General features: G+C 41.5%; 2 protein-coding genes across 4 annotated transcripts; one reads left to right on the top strand and one right to left on the bottom strand.

The window, feature by feature from the left end:
* The first annotated feature begins 3,811 nt into the window (after positions 1-3,811).
* Positions 3,812-12,379, top strand: ldlrad2 (low density lipoprotein receptor class A domain containing 2). Of its 3 annotated transcripts, none has more exons than XM_056365106.1 (5): positions 3,812-4,194; positions 6,939-7,424; positions 7,529-7,687; positions 7,872-8,009; positions 11,593-12,379. In XM_056365106.1, exons 1-5 carry the CDS (start codon positions 4,098-4,100, stop codon positions 11,895-11,897), a joined length of 1,185 nt encoding a protein of 394 aa, XP_056221081.1. In that variant the 5' UTR covers positions 3,812-4,097; the 3' UTR covers positions 11,898-12,379. The 3 variants fall into 3 exon arrangements, with proteins under 3 accessions (XP_056221081.1, XP_056221098.1, XP_056221090.1); XM_056365123.1 differs by having other exon boundaries at positions 3,821-4,194; positions 7,529-7,678; XM_056365115.1 differs by having other exon boundaries at positions 3,879-4,194; positions 7,529-7,678; positions 7,869-8,009.
* Positions 12,380-17,193: 4,814 nt separating this feature from the next.
* Positions 17,194-18,818, bottom strand: LOC130183351 (G0/G1 switch protein 2-like). Its single transcript, XM_056398666.1, has 2 exons — positions 18,723-18,818; positions 17,194-18,475 (listed from the first exon to the last, which is right to left on the bottom strand). Exon 2 carries the CDS (start codon positions 18,431-18,433, stop codon positions 18,056-18,058), a length of 378 nt encoding a protein of 125 aa, XP_056254641.1. The 5' UTR covers positions 18,434-18,475; positions 18,723-18,818; the 3' UTR covers positions 17,194-18,055.

The following is an 18,818-nucleotide window of genomic DNA, read 5'->3' as shown; positions in this document are numbered from 1 at the left end:
AGCGGGTTATACAGAGGACTGGGCACATGTTCTGGAAACATGTTGCTGTTGAATTATTTGAGGAAGCAGCACAAACACTGGTTCATTCACCTGTTGAAATGTCTGAGACAGATCTCACTGTCGTCAAATGGAGCTGATCGGGTCAGGTGACAGGTGTGGTGAGCTTCACAGGAACTAAAACACAGACAGACAGTTCTGACTGGTGACCAGTTTTAACCGACTTTGACCAAGAAAATTCCGATGGAAAGAGAGAGAATGATAGGGAGCAAAGGGCCACAGGTTGGACTCGAATCCGCACCGCTGTGGTTAGAATTACGCATCCATGGTATCCTCTGCGTGCATGCGTGTGCGTGCGTGTCAACTGAGCTAGTTTTCTCCACTTAAACTGACATGATAAGTGTCCTCAGGTGCGACCTGCTTTCTTACCTGTCTTGAGGAGGGACCATGTGTCAAATGACCACACAGCAAATCTGGAGCCAGGTACAGCACACTTACACTGGCAGTGGGATGAACGTTGCTTGATGGCACTCAGCATGTTAATTCAGCCATGATGAATATGAAATTATGAAATTCAACATATCATTTTTTCCACAGCTCTTTGTGTTTAGACACATGGCTCACAGCTGTCCTCTGAACATGATGAGTGTAAATGAAGGGTTACATGTTGAAATTCTCCAGTCAAATCTAAAGAATATATTTTCATCAAGCTTCACTTCAGGCTGCTTTTCTTAGTTACCCTGATGTTGAATTATGGAGATACAAGGTTTTTACCCTGTAAGTCTACACATGTGAGTTTGTTAATTTGACTCTCACACACTCACTCGCATTCACACATGTTTACTCTCTAAGTTCACACACTGATCGCCATCATCATGTAGTTGTCACAGTTAAGCTGCACGGTTGGCTCCTCATAGTGAAGGTAGTGAGCTGTGACGTAAAGGTCTCCTGAATGATTATCTAATGAAAAGCTCATTCAGATGTTTTCAGTCTCACACCAGAATCTTTTCTGTTCTTCTGTTACTGTTCCTGACCTTTCAGCAGCTGCTCCACTTATTCATTCTCTCCAGGACTCTTCTGCCCATATGCAAATGTAATATAAGTACAAATATTGAATTCCTATGTATGAAATATATACATATAAAAACATATGTACAAATTATATATGGAACCTTTTAGAAATTGAAACAATTTCATATATTGACATATATGTCTAGCCCATACAAATATGTATGTTTATGTATGTATGTTTATATTGTGGACATACTGTATGTTACATATATATATATCCATCCTAAAGCCTCTCAGTATATGTTGATATTATAGACACTGAGGTCCAAAAGTCTGAAACCGCGTATCCAGAATATACATTAATATTAATGAGAAATCAATAAGAAAAACATAGATAAGAATACAGAATTTTTATATGTATGTTGTTTTAATAAACTTGCACATATAAATTAAATATATGTTGTTAACAACATGTTATACCATGTAAAACTTAACCATAGATACTTTTAATGTATGTAAATATACAGATTCTACTATGGATATTTCATATGTTATGAACTTATAGCTTCATATATCCAGAGGATGTACAGTATATATGTGATAATAATATAGGTGACATACGTATATGACGGCATCACTCTTAATATAGGGACGTATACAGTATGTCATATATTACACTTCTGTATGGGTGGTGGGTGGAAATTGTAAATAAGAATGACTTTAACTTCATGTTTGGGAGGGTGTCTTTGTCAGCCGCGCATCTTGTTTCTTCTAAAGACACAGGTGAAGGAGGGTGTTCTAATGTGATCCACTGGTCTAATCAGTGTCTCAACTCAAAACAAGGACTGAAGTTTTAAAAAATTAAATCAAATTTCATATAAATTCCTCTTCTGGCAGTCTTACATTTGACAATAAACCTCAGTAATCTGTTATTACCATAAATAAACTTGATGTTTGCTGGATGAACAGCACAGCCCTGCAGTTTTATGCCAGAATGTAATCACACAGATTTCATAACTAAAACACAGCATAGCATCCACTGTAGCCTCGCAAAGCCACTTTAAATCTCTCAGACTCACTTTAGAGAGTTTTGTCTTCTGAGAATCAACCAACAAATGAATCAACAACAAGGGCTCATGTGACTCATCCCACTAAAAAATAAAGGGGCAGAAATGTTTTTACTCCACAGTACTTATGTCATAATGTAGTAATGAGTACTGATGGGTCACAACATGCTGATGGCTGATGTCTCTAGTTGTCTATAATTTACTGACTGATTCTTGACTGTAACTGTAGAGGCAACAACAAAAACACACATATCAGTAAGAAACAGTGTTTGACCTCATAACAGCTGACTCAGCATTAAAGGTCAATACAGTCTAAAGGTCTCTGCCCATGTGTAGTGTGATTATAGATCAGCTCTAGCTTCTATATTAATACTGTGAAAGTATCAAAGCCTCAGTCCACAGAGAAATGCACACAGCCTGTATTCAGAAACTGAGCCTTAAAACCAGCCGTCAGGACTTCTGGAACTTTGTGATGTCACAACAAAACAGTCACCGCTCTCAGCCACACCACAAGCCCCACCCACCTGGACCCACCACCCAACATTGCAAGATTTGGATTTGCAGGAGTATTTTCCTGAAATCTGCTATGTCTTTATTGGATCACTCAGAAAAAGTCAGCCAATCATAAGAGAGGCTCAGAGCCTCCTCTCTTCTGATTGGCTCACTGACCTGTTGTTACTAGAGCTCCAGAGAGAAGCCTGAGAGAGGAGATGTAAAACTACATTGAGATGGTTTTTGGTTCTTAAAACCACAGTCTGTAACTTCTGCCTCTAGGAGTTTCTCAATCAAAACAAAAACAAAAGACGCTGTTGGGTGACATCTTGAAATAGCATGGGATCATGAGAGTTGTTTTCTTCACCACCATTACCTTAAGCTCCTCCTGGTTTGGATTCCCTTCGTGTAAACAGTTCAGGAAATCAAAGAGAGCTGGTGATTCTAACACCGTTAAAACACTGAATGAAGCAGTTTGACATTTAAAGTCAGTGTTTGAGCGACACTGTACAGAGGACAGAGACTCAGGGAAGAGCTGGAGCTGAGATTGATGCTAACCTTTGTTTGGATTGTTTCTCTGATAACTTATGAACCAGACGTTCAGCAGGTTTTTACCAGCAGCTGAATTATCCTCAGAGGTGTCCTCCTCTCCATAACAAACACACCAAGGGATTAAAACCAGTAGAAACACCCAGGAAGCAGATTGACTTTAAAAATCCGAGATTCAGTGACGCTCTTCAGTGACCCAGGACAGGACGTCTCCAGCAGCTGGGAGCTGAGCTGTCTAACATTTCCTCAGCTTGTTTCTCTGATAACTTCAGATCCAGACGTCCGACGACTAAAATCCTTCATCTGGTTCAAATATAGAGCTGAAAACCACCAAGGTGTAAAAAGTGAATGTGGCTTAAAACTAGATAAAAGTCAATGTTGAGCTTCTGTCAGACAAACACACTAACACATGATCATAGAGGATATGATGTCACTGACAGGAGACCAATGAAACGTTACCATGATTAAAATCACAGATTTCTGTGGTTTGAGAATTGATGGAAACATTTGGGAAAATGTAAGAACACAACTCAACAAAATCTAGAACACAGTTCTAGATGTTTTTAGATATTATAAATTACAGATTATAACTTTAAAACCACAAATATCGTCTTAATGATCAACACAAAACACAAAAAGGAAAATATGGAACTTTAAAATGAATGACTTGTGGTTGTGGAAGTTAACATGGCCTGACTTATTTTAAACAGGAGCTCTTTCTTGCAGGCCTGGCAGCTGATTGGATGGGTGTTGTCATGGAGATGACAGGACATGTGAACGGAGGGGGCAGAGAGGAGGTTCAGCTGGAACAGAGTTTATTTATGATGGAGAGCAGAGCGGCCTCAGCCCTGCACTGATCCCTCCTGCGTTCTCACCCAGTGCAGCTGCAGCCTCTTCACTGCCTCTGAGGTCAGATATGACAGGTTCACTCCCGACCTCTGGGAGCTGACCGTCTCTTCTGCGCGCTCCTCTGCAACCTGGATGATGGAGCTGGAGGCGGAGAGCTGCCGGCAGCGTCTGCTCAGGCTGCTCCTCCTGCTCGGCTGCGTGACTCTCCACAGCTCGGCCATCGAGACCGGTAAGACCCTTACACCTAGACCCGGACACACGGGCCGGACCGGCTCCTCCCTCAGTGGCAGGAGGAGGACATGAGGTCCGGATCCTGTTGAAAGTGACGCACTTGTGTTAAGTCTGCTCTGCTGAGTGAGGTTGAAGCCTGTTCTAGGTTTAAGGTTTCTGTGTGAGCAGCAGAGAGTAGCAGTGGTCGTTCAGTAACGGCAGCCTGATTACAGCAGCAGTATTTAGATATTGAACCTCAGTCACAGTGAGAGCTTCCGTCAGAGCTCAAATTGTTTTTATTCTTGTAAAACAAAATATTTCATTTGATAGAGTGAGATGAAAATAAGTTGAACTTTTTGCCATTTGACTCTGAATACTAGTGAATATTGTAACATGTTGAAATAATCAGTGAAAGGCTATTGGCTACAGGAGTAAAAGTAGAAGTATATGTTATAATAAAGATAGTAAAGGAAAATAAAATAATAGCAGTTATGAATAAAGCTGTGTTTAAGTGATGCAGAATATAAAGAGCTATTGGTTCTGATTTCTTTTGTTTAAGATTAAAGGACCAGAGTATTAATTAGAAATCATATGTACTTTCCATTTTACTGATCATTGCTTTTGCTTTTAAAGATTCTTTGATGTATTTTTCTGCAGTCAGATGCAGCCATTGGTTTCCACTCAAACTTAAACTTGTGTTGTGTAAGCTGTCACATTAAATATTTATTTCTCTGTGTAAATAAAAATAAATTTAAAACCAAATGACTCCTGGAGCAACAGACAGAATACATCTGAATTAGTAAAAACCGAGTAAAACCATAATGATCTGATCAAGTGCTCTGATCAATGACTTAATAATAAACTAAAGAGTAGTTCGGTCAACATAGATAATAAAATATACAGTGAGATTATAGAGATTATACTGAGGTAGTTAGCACTCTATGTATTTTGTATTAAAACATGGGAATGTTGAAAATGTACGTAATTTAGTTCATTTAACATTGTGAAGTTTTTTAAGTATTTCATTTCCTGGATAAGATATACAATTTCTAGATTTTATATGCATGTTATGATATATATATAAATACTGAGATGATTTGTGATAGAAGCCCTGCTGTGGCCCCATTAGACCAGTTTAGTCACAGTCATTCACAGAGTTTAAAAACAGCTGAATTTTCAGCCTGTAAAAATCTTTACTGGGGACTTGGCGTCCTCTGGTCGTTCCTGTTTTGATCCGTGTCCTGAGGTTTTGTATTTACTTGTGCGGTGAAGAGGGGACAAGCGGCTTCCCACCAACAGGGGCCCCGGGCTCTGGGACATTCCTTGAGGTCAGTGCAGGAGGATCTGGTTGTCTCCCAAGGAAACGGAGCTAATAAACTCCAGGGGTGGTCGTAAATATCCCCATTATTTGGCCGGGGGCCCGGAGGCCTGGGTGGGGGGCACTGAGTGGCTGGGTGTGGGCTGCTGGATCCAGATCTGCCCACCCATCTGACCCGTCCTGACTCAAACGATCACTAGACACGGCCATCAGCTCCTCTCTTCACATCAAATTATTTCTACACTCAAGATTTTTTCCTTTTTTTAAATTTTAAATCAAAATCTTTCATCTCTTCATCTCTATAATGTATTCCTGTCCTTTTTATTTTTTTATTTTTTTATTCAGTTTAGTTTGTTGTTTTCATCCTTAATTCTTCCCTCAAAAAGGCAATCTGAGGCAAACAGTTTTAAGAACATAAAAAGCGGCAGTTTATTCACATGCATTTAAACATTTGTATAAAAAGACAAATGATGTCAGTGTAAAGGTAAAAAGAAGAAAGAGTTAATGGCAGCGGCTAGTCCACAACTGGCATATTACGTCAAAGAGTGTTAATTATACAGAAAGGGAGGCTGATTATTTTGCAGTTTTGATAATATTGTTTATTTTGAAATAATAAAACTGTTGTGCTGTTAGTTGTAGTAGTTTTGTTTAATTTTACAACTTATTTAAGGCCAGTAAGACTTATGATTTAGACTGTTAGATAAACCATATGCTCATATGCCTTCAGAGGTTAATCTGACCGCATCTCAAAAATAGCATTTATTTCATTTTCTTTCATTTGAATAATTGGTTTTTCAGGTCCGAGTTGCAGCACTAATGTTATCTTAAAGCTCTATATAGTCTAAAGGTAGATGTCCATGTGTTGTTCTATTATAAAGCAGGTCTAAGTTCTGTATTAATACTGTGAAAGTAGTACTGTCTGAGGGCAGACTAGACGCTACACTGACTCACACATTATCTAGTGTATCCAGGTGGTATTACAGCACGGTCCAGGACGCGGCTAGTTGGTTAGCGTGCTCATTTCAGTAGATATCTCTGAAATACAATAGCTGGAGGTCTTGGTCATGACATCATCACTGTGGCTCCATCACATACTATTGATAGTGTGAGTTCATTTTTTGAACATTTTAAACTAAAATTCTGGCCTGAGCTTACACATTACACCTTTAAAGCTTATGTGCAAGATTCAGGTTTTCTTCTTCTTCTTCTTCTTCTTCTTCTTCTTCTTCTTCTTCTTTCCAAAGACAATGATTCAAATTCAGTGTGACCTTTGACCCTATTTCCTCTTGTTCACAGCTGAAATGTCCAATTACCTGAGAAACAGGCCTCTGTGCTGCACCAAGAATAACCATCTCTGTGATCAGTGATTTACTGTTAAAGAAAAGCTGATACAGTCTGTCAGTTTGTCTCTGAGGATGCTGTCTCTGGTCTCTTGCCCTTGTCAGTGAATGTGGTGGACTTCTGTGGCCAAATGATCCGGGGTGACGGGATGATCATCAATTCGCACCAGGAATCCAAGAAGTACTACTTTGTGACCATGGCAACCGACTGCCACCTCACCATGCAGGCCAGCTCTCCCAAAGACAAAGTCCAGTTCCACTTCCGCTTCTTCCTGGTCTACAGTTTGCTGCGAGTGGCCCCTCTGAGCCCAGCTCCCCTCTTCCCAGAGTCCCCTCGTGACTCGGCCCCCCTCAACCCAAGACTGGAGCCCACCACTGGTGAAAGCCCAGGGGACCCGTGTCATGCCGGCTCATATGTTCAATTCTACGATGGATGGGATAGGAGCTCGCCACCCCTCGGGCCTCCTCTCTGTGGGAAGAGCCCGCCCCGGCCAGTGCTGTCCACAGGAAACTACCTGACCCTGAGGCTGGTGACCCGGGGGACTCAGCCCAGGGTCGACTTTGTGGGCGACTTCACCTCCTTCAGACTGGGTAAGGTTAGAAAATGATTTTGGTCATTTTTAAAAGAAACCATCGCTACGTCACCTCCACCCCAGGTGAACTCAGATCTCCTTGCCTGTCATCTTCCTCTGCAGGTTTCAACCAATCAGAGTGCAGCAGCGAACCCTACTTCACCTGCAGGAATGGGAAGTGTATCCCTCTCAGTCTGGTGTGCGATGATAAAGGCATCGACAACTGTGGGGATGGAAGTGACCTGGAGGAAAATCTGACCACTGGCTGCGAAGGTCAGTCAGGTGATGAGGCGGCAGAAACACGCCGTGATCTAACAGCACCTCAACATCTCACAGCTGATCCTTCAAAATCTCACTGTAGTGTTGGAGGGAATTCTGGGATTTTGAAGCACCATAATAATTTAAAAGGGTGCCATTATTTAATAGTTTATTTAATAGTTGACTCAAATCTGTCCTTCATCAGCAGGTCAGCTCTTACCTCCTGAACCTCCACCGCCGATAGCGACCCCACCTCCACCTTTTGTGAATCCACCCACGGAGCCGCTTGCTAAACATCTGAACTGTGGCGTGCCAGACAGCGCTCCCAGCCATGAGTCAGTAACAGGTGAGTGAGTTGTATTGTAATAAATCTTCGTCTACATCCGACTCTAGGCCAGAGTGACTCGCAGTGTGACACAGCGAGCTTATGTCCTGCAGGCAGCTGGTTGGTCATCAAATAAACTAAGAGCCCATTTGGATGCAAAGTGCCTTGATGACTGGGCATAAAGTTAATGGAGGTGGCAATTGAGTTGTTAATTTCAGCTAAAGACTTGATGGATTCTCACAAAGAGCAGCCTTTGAGTAACCTGTCTCTGTTCCAGCGTCAGAGACTGTCTGGACCAGCCTGTCAGCTTGCTTTTAAGACCCGGCTGAGTCTGAAAACAGCCTTTCTTCTGTTCTGACTGTTGCACTGAGAGAGGGAGAGGGGGATTCACATGTGACTGCTGTGCAGTTTGGCAGCTGTTTAATAGCTGAGATCCATTGGATTGGTGAACTGACACACAGATTCTGGGAATATATACTGAGAATGTAAACTGTTGGTGGGCTCCATGCAAATCAGTATGGGAGGTTAATTTATTCCACAATAAGCGAAGCTACATCGTCTGTCAAGCTGATTAAACAGCTTTAAATGTGCAAGAAGGAAGAGTTAGTTCACTTTAAAGAGGACCTATTATGGCCATTTTCAGTATTAATCATTTCATTTTTGGTGTTGACTAAAATAGATTTACTTGCTTTAATGTTCTGAAAAGACATTTGTTTTCTTCTGCTGTACATTTTATACTGTACTCTCTTCACCCTCTGTCTGAAACGCTCTGTTAGAGCTCAGGGCTCTTTAAGGCCCCCCTCCTCCCTCTGGAGCTGATTGGTCAGCTTGCCAGCAACTACCATGGCAACGTCATGTTCCACACATCTTGTGCAAACAAACTTCGTATGACAATATTCATAACTTGGAATATTTTTATAAGTCATCCTTTAGATTTTTTTAAGTGTGGACACTTCCAGACTAAAGGAAAATAAATAATGGAGGAACAGACAGACGGTGTCCACCGCTTCACCTCCTGCTGATTTATGATGAGCTGAACGAAGTACAGCATGTCAACACTGACAAATGTTTAAGCATTTATATCTTTGCTTTGCTGCTTCTTACTGAGCCTGAATCCACTTTTCGACTAACTGTGCGCGGTTTATGAAGCGGTCCTCCTTGAAGTGCGGCTCACACTGTAATGTTTGGAGCAATGGAGAACCGTGGAAAAATAAAGCAGATTTCTGCAGGAAATTAAGAACACTGTCTTTTCGGCATGGCTACAAAACTAATGAAAACCCTTGACCATAAGTAGTTATGTGCTGTGCCTTGTGTGGGGGCGTGCCAAGCTTGCAGGTGGGCAACGCCAAGAGAAGTATTGACGTCAATAGGAGCAGGAAGTAATGGCTGGACTCCCAACGAGGCGTTTCATACATAGGAGAAAATTGGGTTTTTACCCTGACAGAGTTTCTCCCTTTGATGTAAACTTTGATCCTTTGAACTTTGGAGACCATTTACATGCACAAAAACCTATATAACACACTGCAATGGGTGTTATGTAACATTATAATAGGTCCCCTTTAACTCTGGGCTCAGGTCCAGTGCATCTCACTATGGTTAAAGTGATGCTGATGTTGGTTCAGGTAAAACAGCACAGGGAGTTGTATTTGGTGATGTCTGGGATTGTTGGCAGAGGTTTTTCATTCCCAGATTCAATAGTTGTAGAATAAGTCACTCATTTTCATTATTTAGACCAATGGTTCTCAAAGTGTTTCCCTTCAAGGCACAAGTTAGACCACAGACCCCCATCTGATAAGATTTTGCTTTTAGATGTTTTCTTAAAAAAGACAAAAAAGTCAGTCATTGTGTTACTTATGGATGGAAATATAATGAAAATAAATGATTCCCCTTTTTGCAGGGGACCCCCTCAAGGACCCCTGGGGGTCCCAGACCCCACTTTGAAAACCACTGATCTAAAGATCTTCTTTTGATTGGTGGAGGTGAACAGGCAAATAAAAGTTTTGGTCAAATTAGTATTGATGACAGTGAAACTTTGGACCAAAATGCATCACTGTCAATGAAACGGGTTGGATTTCCTCACAGAGACACACAGTGTTCCTGTTGTGTTGACAATGAAAATCCACCTTGTCAAATCACACACCACCTTCAGAATGCTGACTTTGAAGGAACCATAGTCCAGAATGAAGGATGCCTGACCCACAAGTATTCACTACATCAAGCTTCCAGCACCATTCATTTCACATGGGAATAAATATTGTGCCATTAATGCCAGTAGCTCTTCACAGTGCTGTAAAATACAGTATGACTGCATTTTCTTCAATAATGCGACTGTTGATGTTTTTTTTATTTTTCTGAACAAATCCCATTAATAGACTGAAACCAACTATGTTTTAGATTCGCAACACTTCCTGACTTCCCTGCAACATCTCTGTGTCCCAGTTCAGGGGCCTCTGACAGCTAGGAAGGGCCACATCCTTGAAGCTGTCGAAGGCCGCGAAGGCCTCTACGGAGGATTTCTGCTTTGTGTCACCAGCTGTTCCCGCCTTTAGTGTTGCGTCACAGAGCCCTGCTCCTGTTGCCTAGCAACCTGGACAACATGTAACTTTTCTTTTTACAAAAACTTGAGGACGTAAGGCCCTTGGTTTTAACAGTTGTATCGTTAGCTGATGAGCTGAGCTGAAACCCAAACAGTGTAATCCTCCGGCTCTCTGTCAGTGTTGTTTTGCTTTCATTACCGGCACGCAGTGAATCCTGGGATAGGTTGGTCCACGAAGGATCCAGCTGTTGGAGCCATCATCCAGGAAAAGTAGGACACATTTGAGGAGCCTTTGAAATGGGACAGTGTAGTCGCTCCACCGTGACACAGTCAGTCTTCAGACGCAGCCTCTGAAGGATGAGACCCTTGAACTGAGACACAGCTCATGTCTGAGGCTCCCAGCCCAAAGCACTTTGGTTCCTGCTGAAGACATAAAACTGTAATTGAATTCTTTAAACAGCTGTATGTATATGTTACTCAAACAGGTAGTAAATAGTGCATTGTTGGGAACCATTTTCAGAACAGAATCGACAGCTACACATTTGATACTAGTTCCATTTGATTTGTGTGAAGGTGGGGAGCACCACTGCTAAAGTGCCACTGTGGATCTATAGACAACGATGCTTTAGAATATGAGACCGAGGGCCGAGCGCTCTCCCTGGACTTCTCTTATTTAGACAGTAGGAAGGCAGAGAGGAGCCAGACGAGAGCAGACCCTGGCAGATACAACACCCATTTAATTCCACAGAAAACTTTGAAGCTGGAATATTAGAACAAAAAAGGCCAGATTCAGAAAACAGGATTGTGGTAATGAAAATGATAATTGGGTACAACAAGTGTAATTTAGACAGTCGATCACGTGGGAAAACCACCAACTCAGAAATATTTTATTTGCAGGTTGTGGTGACAGTGTACAGTCTGAACCGTTCAGTCCCTAAATGTGTCAGAAATGTTTTGGTGAATCTGATTCTATGTGGGTAGAATGTGCAGTTCTCCAGCATTATAACATAATTAAACATGGCCACTGTGTGAATAAAGAGACCTGTGTCCCGCCTCTCTCATCTCCAGACTCTCCTGCCTCTCTGTCCCTGTTGGTTCTCTACATCATCCTGGCCGTGGTGGCGGGCGGCGTGCTGCTCTGCTGGTGCTGCTGGTCACCTGGATGGTTCCTGTGGCGGGTCAGCATCTGTCGGTTCTTACCCTGCTGCAACTTGGCGTGCGCCTCCTGCCAGCTCTGCGGCCGCAGCTGTGTCCACAGCAAGGAGCACCGGCTGGCCAAAGTGACGCCGCACACACCTGTCAACGGGAGCCCGACGTGCACGGCGGCAGCCACCAACAGTGCAGAGGAAAACATTACCACGGCAACTGTTTAGAGCAGAGGGGCTGTCTGGTTGATCAGATGCATGGATACGCTGATGCTGAACACTTACTGCATTAGGCAGTGTAACAAGACCAAGAGTCTTTTTAGTGCAGGTTGGACTGAAGTGGTCCAGGACGCTGGACTGAGCAGAGCCACTGGTCCACCTGTGGTTTGTCTGCTTTAAATGTGATGAGACTGCTATGTTAATGCTGTTAGAAGAAGGAAAAGCAGGGTACAGTGTGACTACAGATTGTATGAACGTATGAATGTATCTGAAATGAGAGGATTAAGGTTCTGGGACTCACTGAAAAGAAAATTTCATTCACAGCACCTGTTTGAAGTTGTCTCTTTCATATTATGCTAGAAGCTGAAGTTTGAGATGTCCAGCCATTGAAGCTGGACCAGAGCAGACAATGAACAGTGTTAAGTTGTTAGTGTGAACAGTTTTGAGTCATGTTTTTGTTTGTTTCTTATAAACATGCTTTTCTGCTCTGTCTCAGAAGTCACAGTTTAGAAACTACACTTCAGTCCACAGCTTCGACCAAAACTCTGGAAACAGCCTCAAAAAGTCAACGGCCCGGTGACAGCAGCTGTTCTCCCCTGGAGAAATTCCTTCAGACTCTCAACGCTCCCCCACCGGTCCACTGTTGTTCCACATACTTTATAAACCAATCTGAAGTTTGGACAGTGGAGCTCAAACAGTCAACTCCGTGCAGAGAGAAACTCACCGTGTAACAGAAATCCAGGCATATTAAACTTAAATCAATAAATGATCATCAGGTCAAATAAAACTATAGAGAGTGAGAATTACTGTGGTGGAACATAAAATAATGATCATTTTCAATTGCAGTAAATTTGAAGACAAGGTGAAGAAATTATAATTATTATTAAAAGATATTAATCATCAAGAAAAAACAATCATTGGATTCACAAAATGATTATTTAGTAAGTTTTTGTAGTGGTTTGATTATTTATTGTCTTTTAATGTTCACTGGCCAATGTGTCAATCATAAACAGCTGGTTCAAGCCTGACTCTCCTGGTCTAACTCTGCAGCTGACTGCAGCTTGTGTGCCAGTGAAGCTCATCAGGACTTTCTACACATGAACATTAGACTCACATGTGACTGAAACTAACAGCCTCCAGTCCCATTCAGACCTAAGAGCATCAGTGAGGTCCGACCCTGACGCAGGTGATCAGGTCTCGTTCAGTCTCTGTTCCAGTGTCTCCCAGAGCTGTTAGATAGGGTTGAGGTCAGGGCTCTGTGCAGGCCAGTGTAGTTCTTCTTTGTGCACAATCTGCAGCCACCAAGTTGGAGGCACGTTGTTGTCTAAAATATCATTGTATGATGAAGGGTTCTGATTTTTTAACTTCACTGTAACCAAGGATTAAAAAAAACAGGAAAACAGCCCCAGACCAAAGGTACACATAAGTATGTAGTTTATTAACTTGTATCGTAAAACTCAAACACAAAAAGAAAAGGAAATGAGGGCATGGTTGTCTTCTGACATGAAGTCAATCAAAATCAAAATACATGGTTGACGTCTTTCTTGCAGAGTCCTCTTTTCTCTTCCAGGCCTCAGATACAGTAAAGAGCACAGTATCTTCCTGTCCTTTTACCCAGATTGATGCTCCATGTGACGGGAAACCTGTGTCCATGTGTCCACCAGGCAAACTTTCTTTGTGGCATCCTCTAGATGGAGTAGCTTCATAACCTTTCCTCGCTCTGCCACACTGTGTGTTGTGTAACCACATTTCACAGAGCCCCCTGCACCGTCTCTTTAGGTGTTTTGGCTTGTGTCTTCGCTCGGACATTAGACCATATGCTTAAACAAATACTGTGATTCTGACCTCCAGGTTGCTGGGCTGCAGCAAAATGAAGCATGCAGACTTCTTTATCCGTCTCTCTTTCTGCTGAGACTGTACAGGAATGCATGTGCATCCTTACACACATCACACACACACCAAGTATAGTACACATCCACTCAGCTCACACATACACTCAGACATCCATGTGCGTCACTCTGTGGAGAAGGTCAGTGCTCCAGCTGGATGATCCTGCCAACACGACTTTTCTCACAAATGACTTTAAGCTCACATTTTTACACATTTAATTTTTTCCTCCAATCATTTTATGGTTAAATGTTATTGTTACAGACTTTATATTATCTGTTAATAAACAGTGTGAAAATTTGTGAAAGTCAAACATGATCTAAGTTCAGACGCCTTAAAGGAGCTATTTTGAAGTTTTTCTATTGCTACATAGCTAGCGTTAGCATTAGCAGCTGTTTACTTATCAGTCTAGAAGAAATGTTGTGAGTTCAGCATCAAACTTCATTCCTTTACTCACCAACAGCTGTATCCAGAGGTGGAGACAAACGTCAATGTTAACTCTTGTCTCTGTCACGTCTTTTCTCCTACAGAAGTTAGCATGCTAACCAGCTAGCCCTGGCCTGTCTCCTCACCGTAGCCTCCAGTCTGTCCTGAAGACGTAGCTGCTCAGAAGGAATATTATAACCTCTTATATTATAAATGCAACATTGGTTTAAGCTCTTGTCAAGTGGCCCATCACCACTAACCGCTCTCAGCAAGAAACCATGTTCAGTGGCAGAGAAAACTTACACATAGCCCATTTAAAGCTGGACTAATTATATTATATTAATTGTGGACAAGATGTGTAAAATGAAAAATTCACTTGTAATGACAGATCTACAGAAAATCAACATTGCAGTTCCCCTAAATATGTTTTTGCCTGTTTTAGCTGATTGTTTTGAGCAAACAGCAGACAGGTGAACATAATGGAGCATTCAGCAGCTAAAGAGGAGCTGTTGGAGACCAAACACAGAGCTAAAAGACTGGACTTGAATGCTGATGCTGGCTATGTAACCAGGTCACTGTTGTGTTTCCAGCTTGTTCTATTTTGCCCCGAAACAGGCAAGGACATTTACACTTTTATTTTTAGATAAATGTTAATTAAAGATTTAATTTGTTTGAAAGGAATGACATTTATCAAATTACACCTGAAACTTTCTGAACAAAACAGAGATGTGTGTTTTCAACTAACTGCAGCATCATGTAAATAATGAAGAATAGCTTCAGTAATTAATAAGATAACAAAGAAGATTTTATTCCTTTACTCTGTTTTGTATTTTTTTGGACTATTCAGTGCTTACAGATTGATAACAGTGCAATTTTCTCAGTGTAAGTCATTGGTATGTACATACTGTAAAGTTTTAATAAATGCTACATATGGAAAATTTCTGAATTCCTTTGTTCCCCACACATTTTCCATAGCTGGTTGAGATTTAAGAAATAAAACAAGCTTTTCATAATGATATTATCAAATACAGTGTATTTTGGAAGTGTTTGTCACACTTGCAGATCATTTTTAAAGACACTGTTAAACTGTGCACAACTAAAGTGGCTCTTCATGCCACACATGGTGGGTTTGATTTAGCTCACGGTTCATACCAGGATGTGATCACGTAGTGGTCTGCAGCACTGTGCTGTCTCTGCTGCTCTTTATCTGCTTGGTTGACACTGGGGGGTGGGGTCGGGGACTTGGCAAAGGGTCAGCAACTTCACACTGTGTGTTGCCTCTGGTTTCCACTGGCAACCTTTCAAGTCAAATCTCTGTTTCTGTGAAGGACAGACAAGAACTCGTTCCCAACCCTTTTGTCACTTTGATTTGATTTTCTGTAACTGACCTGTTGACCCCTGGTTAAATTAGTGTGTTGTGCTGCCAGAGGGTTCATCATTTTGTCAAATGTGTTGACACAAGTCAACCTCTCTGCAGACACATTAATGTCAGAAAATTCTTTTCTATCTTTTTAAACAGAGAAAAAATCACTTCAACTCTGTTTGCTCAGCTTCTTGTTTGTTACATAGACTCAAACATTGTTTATCCGCCTACACAGTCTCATCAGTCTATGTGACAAACGTATCTCTGCTACACAGCAGTAAACAGAACCATTAAAATGTATTAAATCCCTCTTAAACAGTAAAATCAAGGTGTAAAATAAGAAACTTTAATGGGCACAGCAGCTGAAATTGATCCTTAATGGAATACTGTGAAGAGCTGCTTTTGTCCTAATGTTTAAGGGGTGAAACACCTCCATATAATTCAGGTCATGGTCAAACTATTCTGAGACCAAAGAGTATCATATTGAATCATTGGCCTCCCACTCATGTGTGTGTGTGGCATTGTCCCATTGTGATATCTGAGCCATGCTGCTGGATCTGTGACTCACTGATAATAGATCTCCTTCCAATGCTCCCTCTGAAAAATTCAGCCCATAGTTTTGATGTGGGTTACTTGGCTGTGAGGACAACCTAATATTTTTTCAGGATGTTGTAGATGCAGCTTTGGCAGCAGTTGTAGCACATGAATCTGTATGGACAGGTGGTCTTCCTATTTTAGACAACAGCCTGCTCCTGGTAGATTTACAGATGTGTCATCACTTTCCTTTTTGTTGGCGGTTTGCCTGTATGAGATATTCAGTGTGCTTGTATCCATCCCCTGACTTTTGCTTTCAACCAGCTCTTTGCAGAGCTGCTTGGAGTTCTCCTTTGTCTTCATGGTGTCAGTTTTGCCACGACACTAATTCACCAATTACAATCAACTAAAAGCCTTTGACTGCTCTATTTAACTAGGCTTCCAATGTGACTTGTAAAACCATTTGGCTGCAAGAGTGATGATTTAGGTGAGTCACTGAGTGCTTATTTTACTTTATATTTGAAATTTATTCAATCACTTTTAAGAGATCTGTTTTCATTTTGACCTTTAACAGTCTTTTCCTGATGCCACATTAAATTTACTTTAATTTAATGTTATAAAACAATAAAACATGAAAGGTTTTGATATTTCATAGGCACTGTAAAAGGTGTGTGTCCCATTTCGAATAAGGTTTGCTACTGACCATTAGCTAATTTCCTCCTTCATGACAACTGTTTAACTCACCTGTTTACATGTTGTTAAGGCTTAAAGGGACAGTGCAGGTTATTTGATGTGGGGCTGTGTGAGGTACACATGAATAGTCGGTTTACTCCTCACAGCCGATTCTGTTCAGTGGACTCCAGGGTAGGAAAGTCAACCCAGCAGAGTGGAAGAGATGGCATAGATAGATAGATAGATAGATAGATAGATAGATAGATAGATAGATAGATAGATAGATAGATAGATAGATAGATAGATAGATAGATAGATAGATAGATAGATAGATAGATAGATAGATAGATAGATAGATAGATAGATAGATAGATAGAGGAGGTGACGAGAAGGTTGGAAATAAGATTTTCATACACAGCAACATTACATAAGACTGATATTTATTGAACATGTACAGCAAACATTTAAAGCAACCAGGCTAAATAAATAAAACAAACTGAACTAGTATGAAAAAAGGTTGTATATTTACAGCATTTGCACGTTGCATAATATTTACAACAAATGTTCCTCTCTTTGAAAATAGTATGTGGGTGGAGTGGCAGTTCAGACACGTCCAGATGCTTATGAACTTTTACCTTCAGGCTCTGAAGTCTTTTAAATCAGAAAATATTAACAGAATGGACTGTGTGTCTACTGTTTTGCTTGTGTCGTGTTTGTCCTTTGTAAGAATGTGAAAGAGCCCTTATGGAACACAATTGTGTTTTATATATTTCTTGTAACTTTGATTCCTGTGAACCTGCAGACCACTGTTTGGTATAGGAACCTTGTCCCAGTGAGGAATATGGGAGATTTCAATCAGTTTAACTTCTTAATGTTGTTTACAGCTGTACACAGCTAACTGTGACTTCATTTATCTATTTTCTTATACAACTATTTTTCAAGTAACCTTCTTTATTGTGACATCCCTGTGTTTTCAGGGCCCAGGGGAACCAGCTGGTGGATCCCTGCAGAACCACAAAACCATTTCTCCAATTAATCCAGTTAATGTACACTTCACTTATATTGTTACTGTGACATGATTTATATGCTCTCAAAGTCAAAAAAGTGTCGGGGCAGCACTTGAAGGCATCATTAATAAGCAGCACAGAATGGCAGGCAGCTCAGACACATCTTTCTCAGCTGTCTGTAAAGCTTCAGACTGTGTGCGTGTTGCACAGCTCATTGGTGTGGCAGGAGCAGCTCCCTTATAAATAACTCAAGTCACTTGGGGTCGACCCCTCTGGCTTTAGGAGGCGTGCAGCCGGTTGGCCATGCTTCGATGGCTGAGTGTGTGAATCTTGGAGAGGGTCACGCTCTGGGTCGTGGCCGCATTTTCATGGGCCTGTTCGTCCACCTCCTCCTCCTCCTCTTCCTCCTCCAGGCCCCCCACATTGTGCTGTATCTCAGCCTCCACAGTTCTCTGCTCCCGGGTCAACATGAGGAGCAGCTCTTCATCCAGTGGCCCACCGGAGGAGAAGGGGTGACACACGGTTTCAACCAGCCCGATGATGGTCCCCAGCACTGCAAACACAGAGCCCACCAGGTAGACCTTCAGCAGACCCCGTCTGGGTTTCTGACTCAGCATTTCTTTGGCGAAGGGGATCAACTCCTGAATGTTTTCCATTTTCACTTCAGCTCAGACTCAACACTGGCCCGGAGGTTAGACCTGTTAAAACATTTACAAAACAAATGATCAATGAGAAGCTGATAAAAAAAATTAGAAATCACTTTGGATTCTGGGATATGATACAAAATACATTTGATAGTTCAAATTGAACTCACAGTTAAGGCTGTATGCAACTACGTATATCAGAAAATATACTAACAGCAGTGTAATCATCCTTCACTGCGCCTAACATACAGCATATACACTTCTTACCACTAACGTTTCAGAAGAAGAAATAATAACTTACTGTTACTGGTGCAGTTTGTTGTTTGTTCCAGTCTCATGAAGACCCGACTTCAGTTTCCAGTTTGCTGCAGGAACACACCTTCACTGGATCCTGTGC

Source organism: Seriola aureovittata, chromosome 2, assembly GCF_021018895.1.
Source record: "Seriola aureovittata isolate HTS-2021-v1 ecotype China chromosome 2, ASM2101889v1, whole genome shotgun sequence".
NCBI lineage: Eukaryota > Metazoa > Chordata > Actinopteri > Carangiformes > Carangidae > Seriola > Seriola aureovittata.
This window is presented reverse-complemented; position numbering and strand designations above follow the sequence as displayed.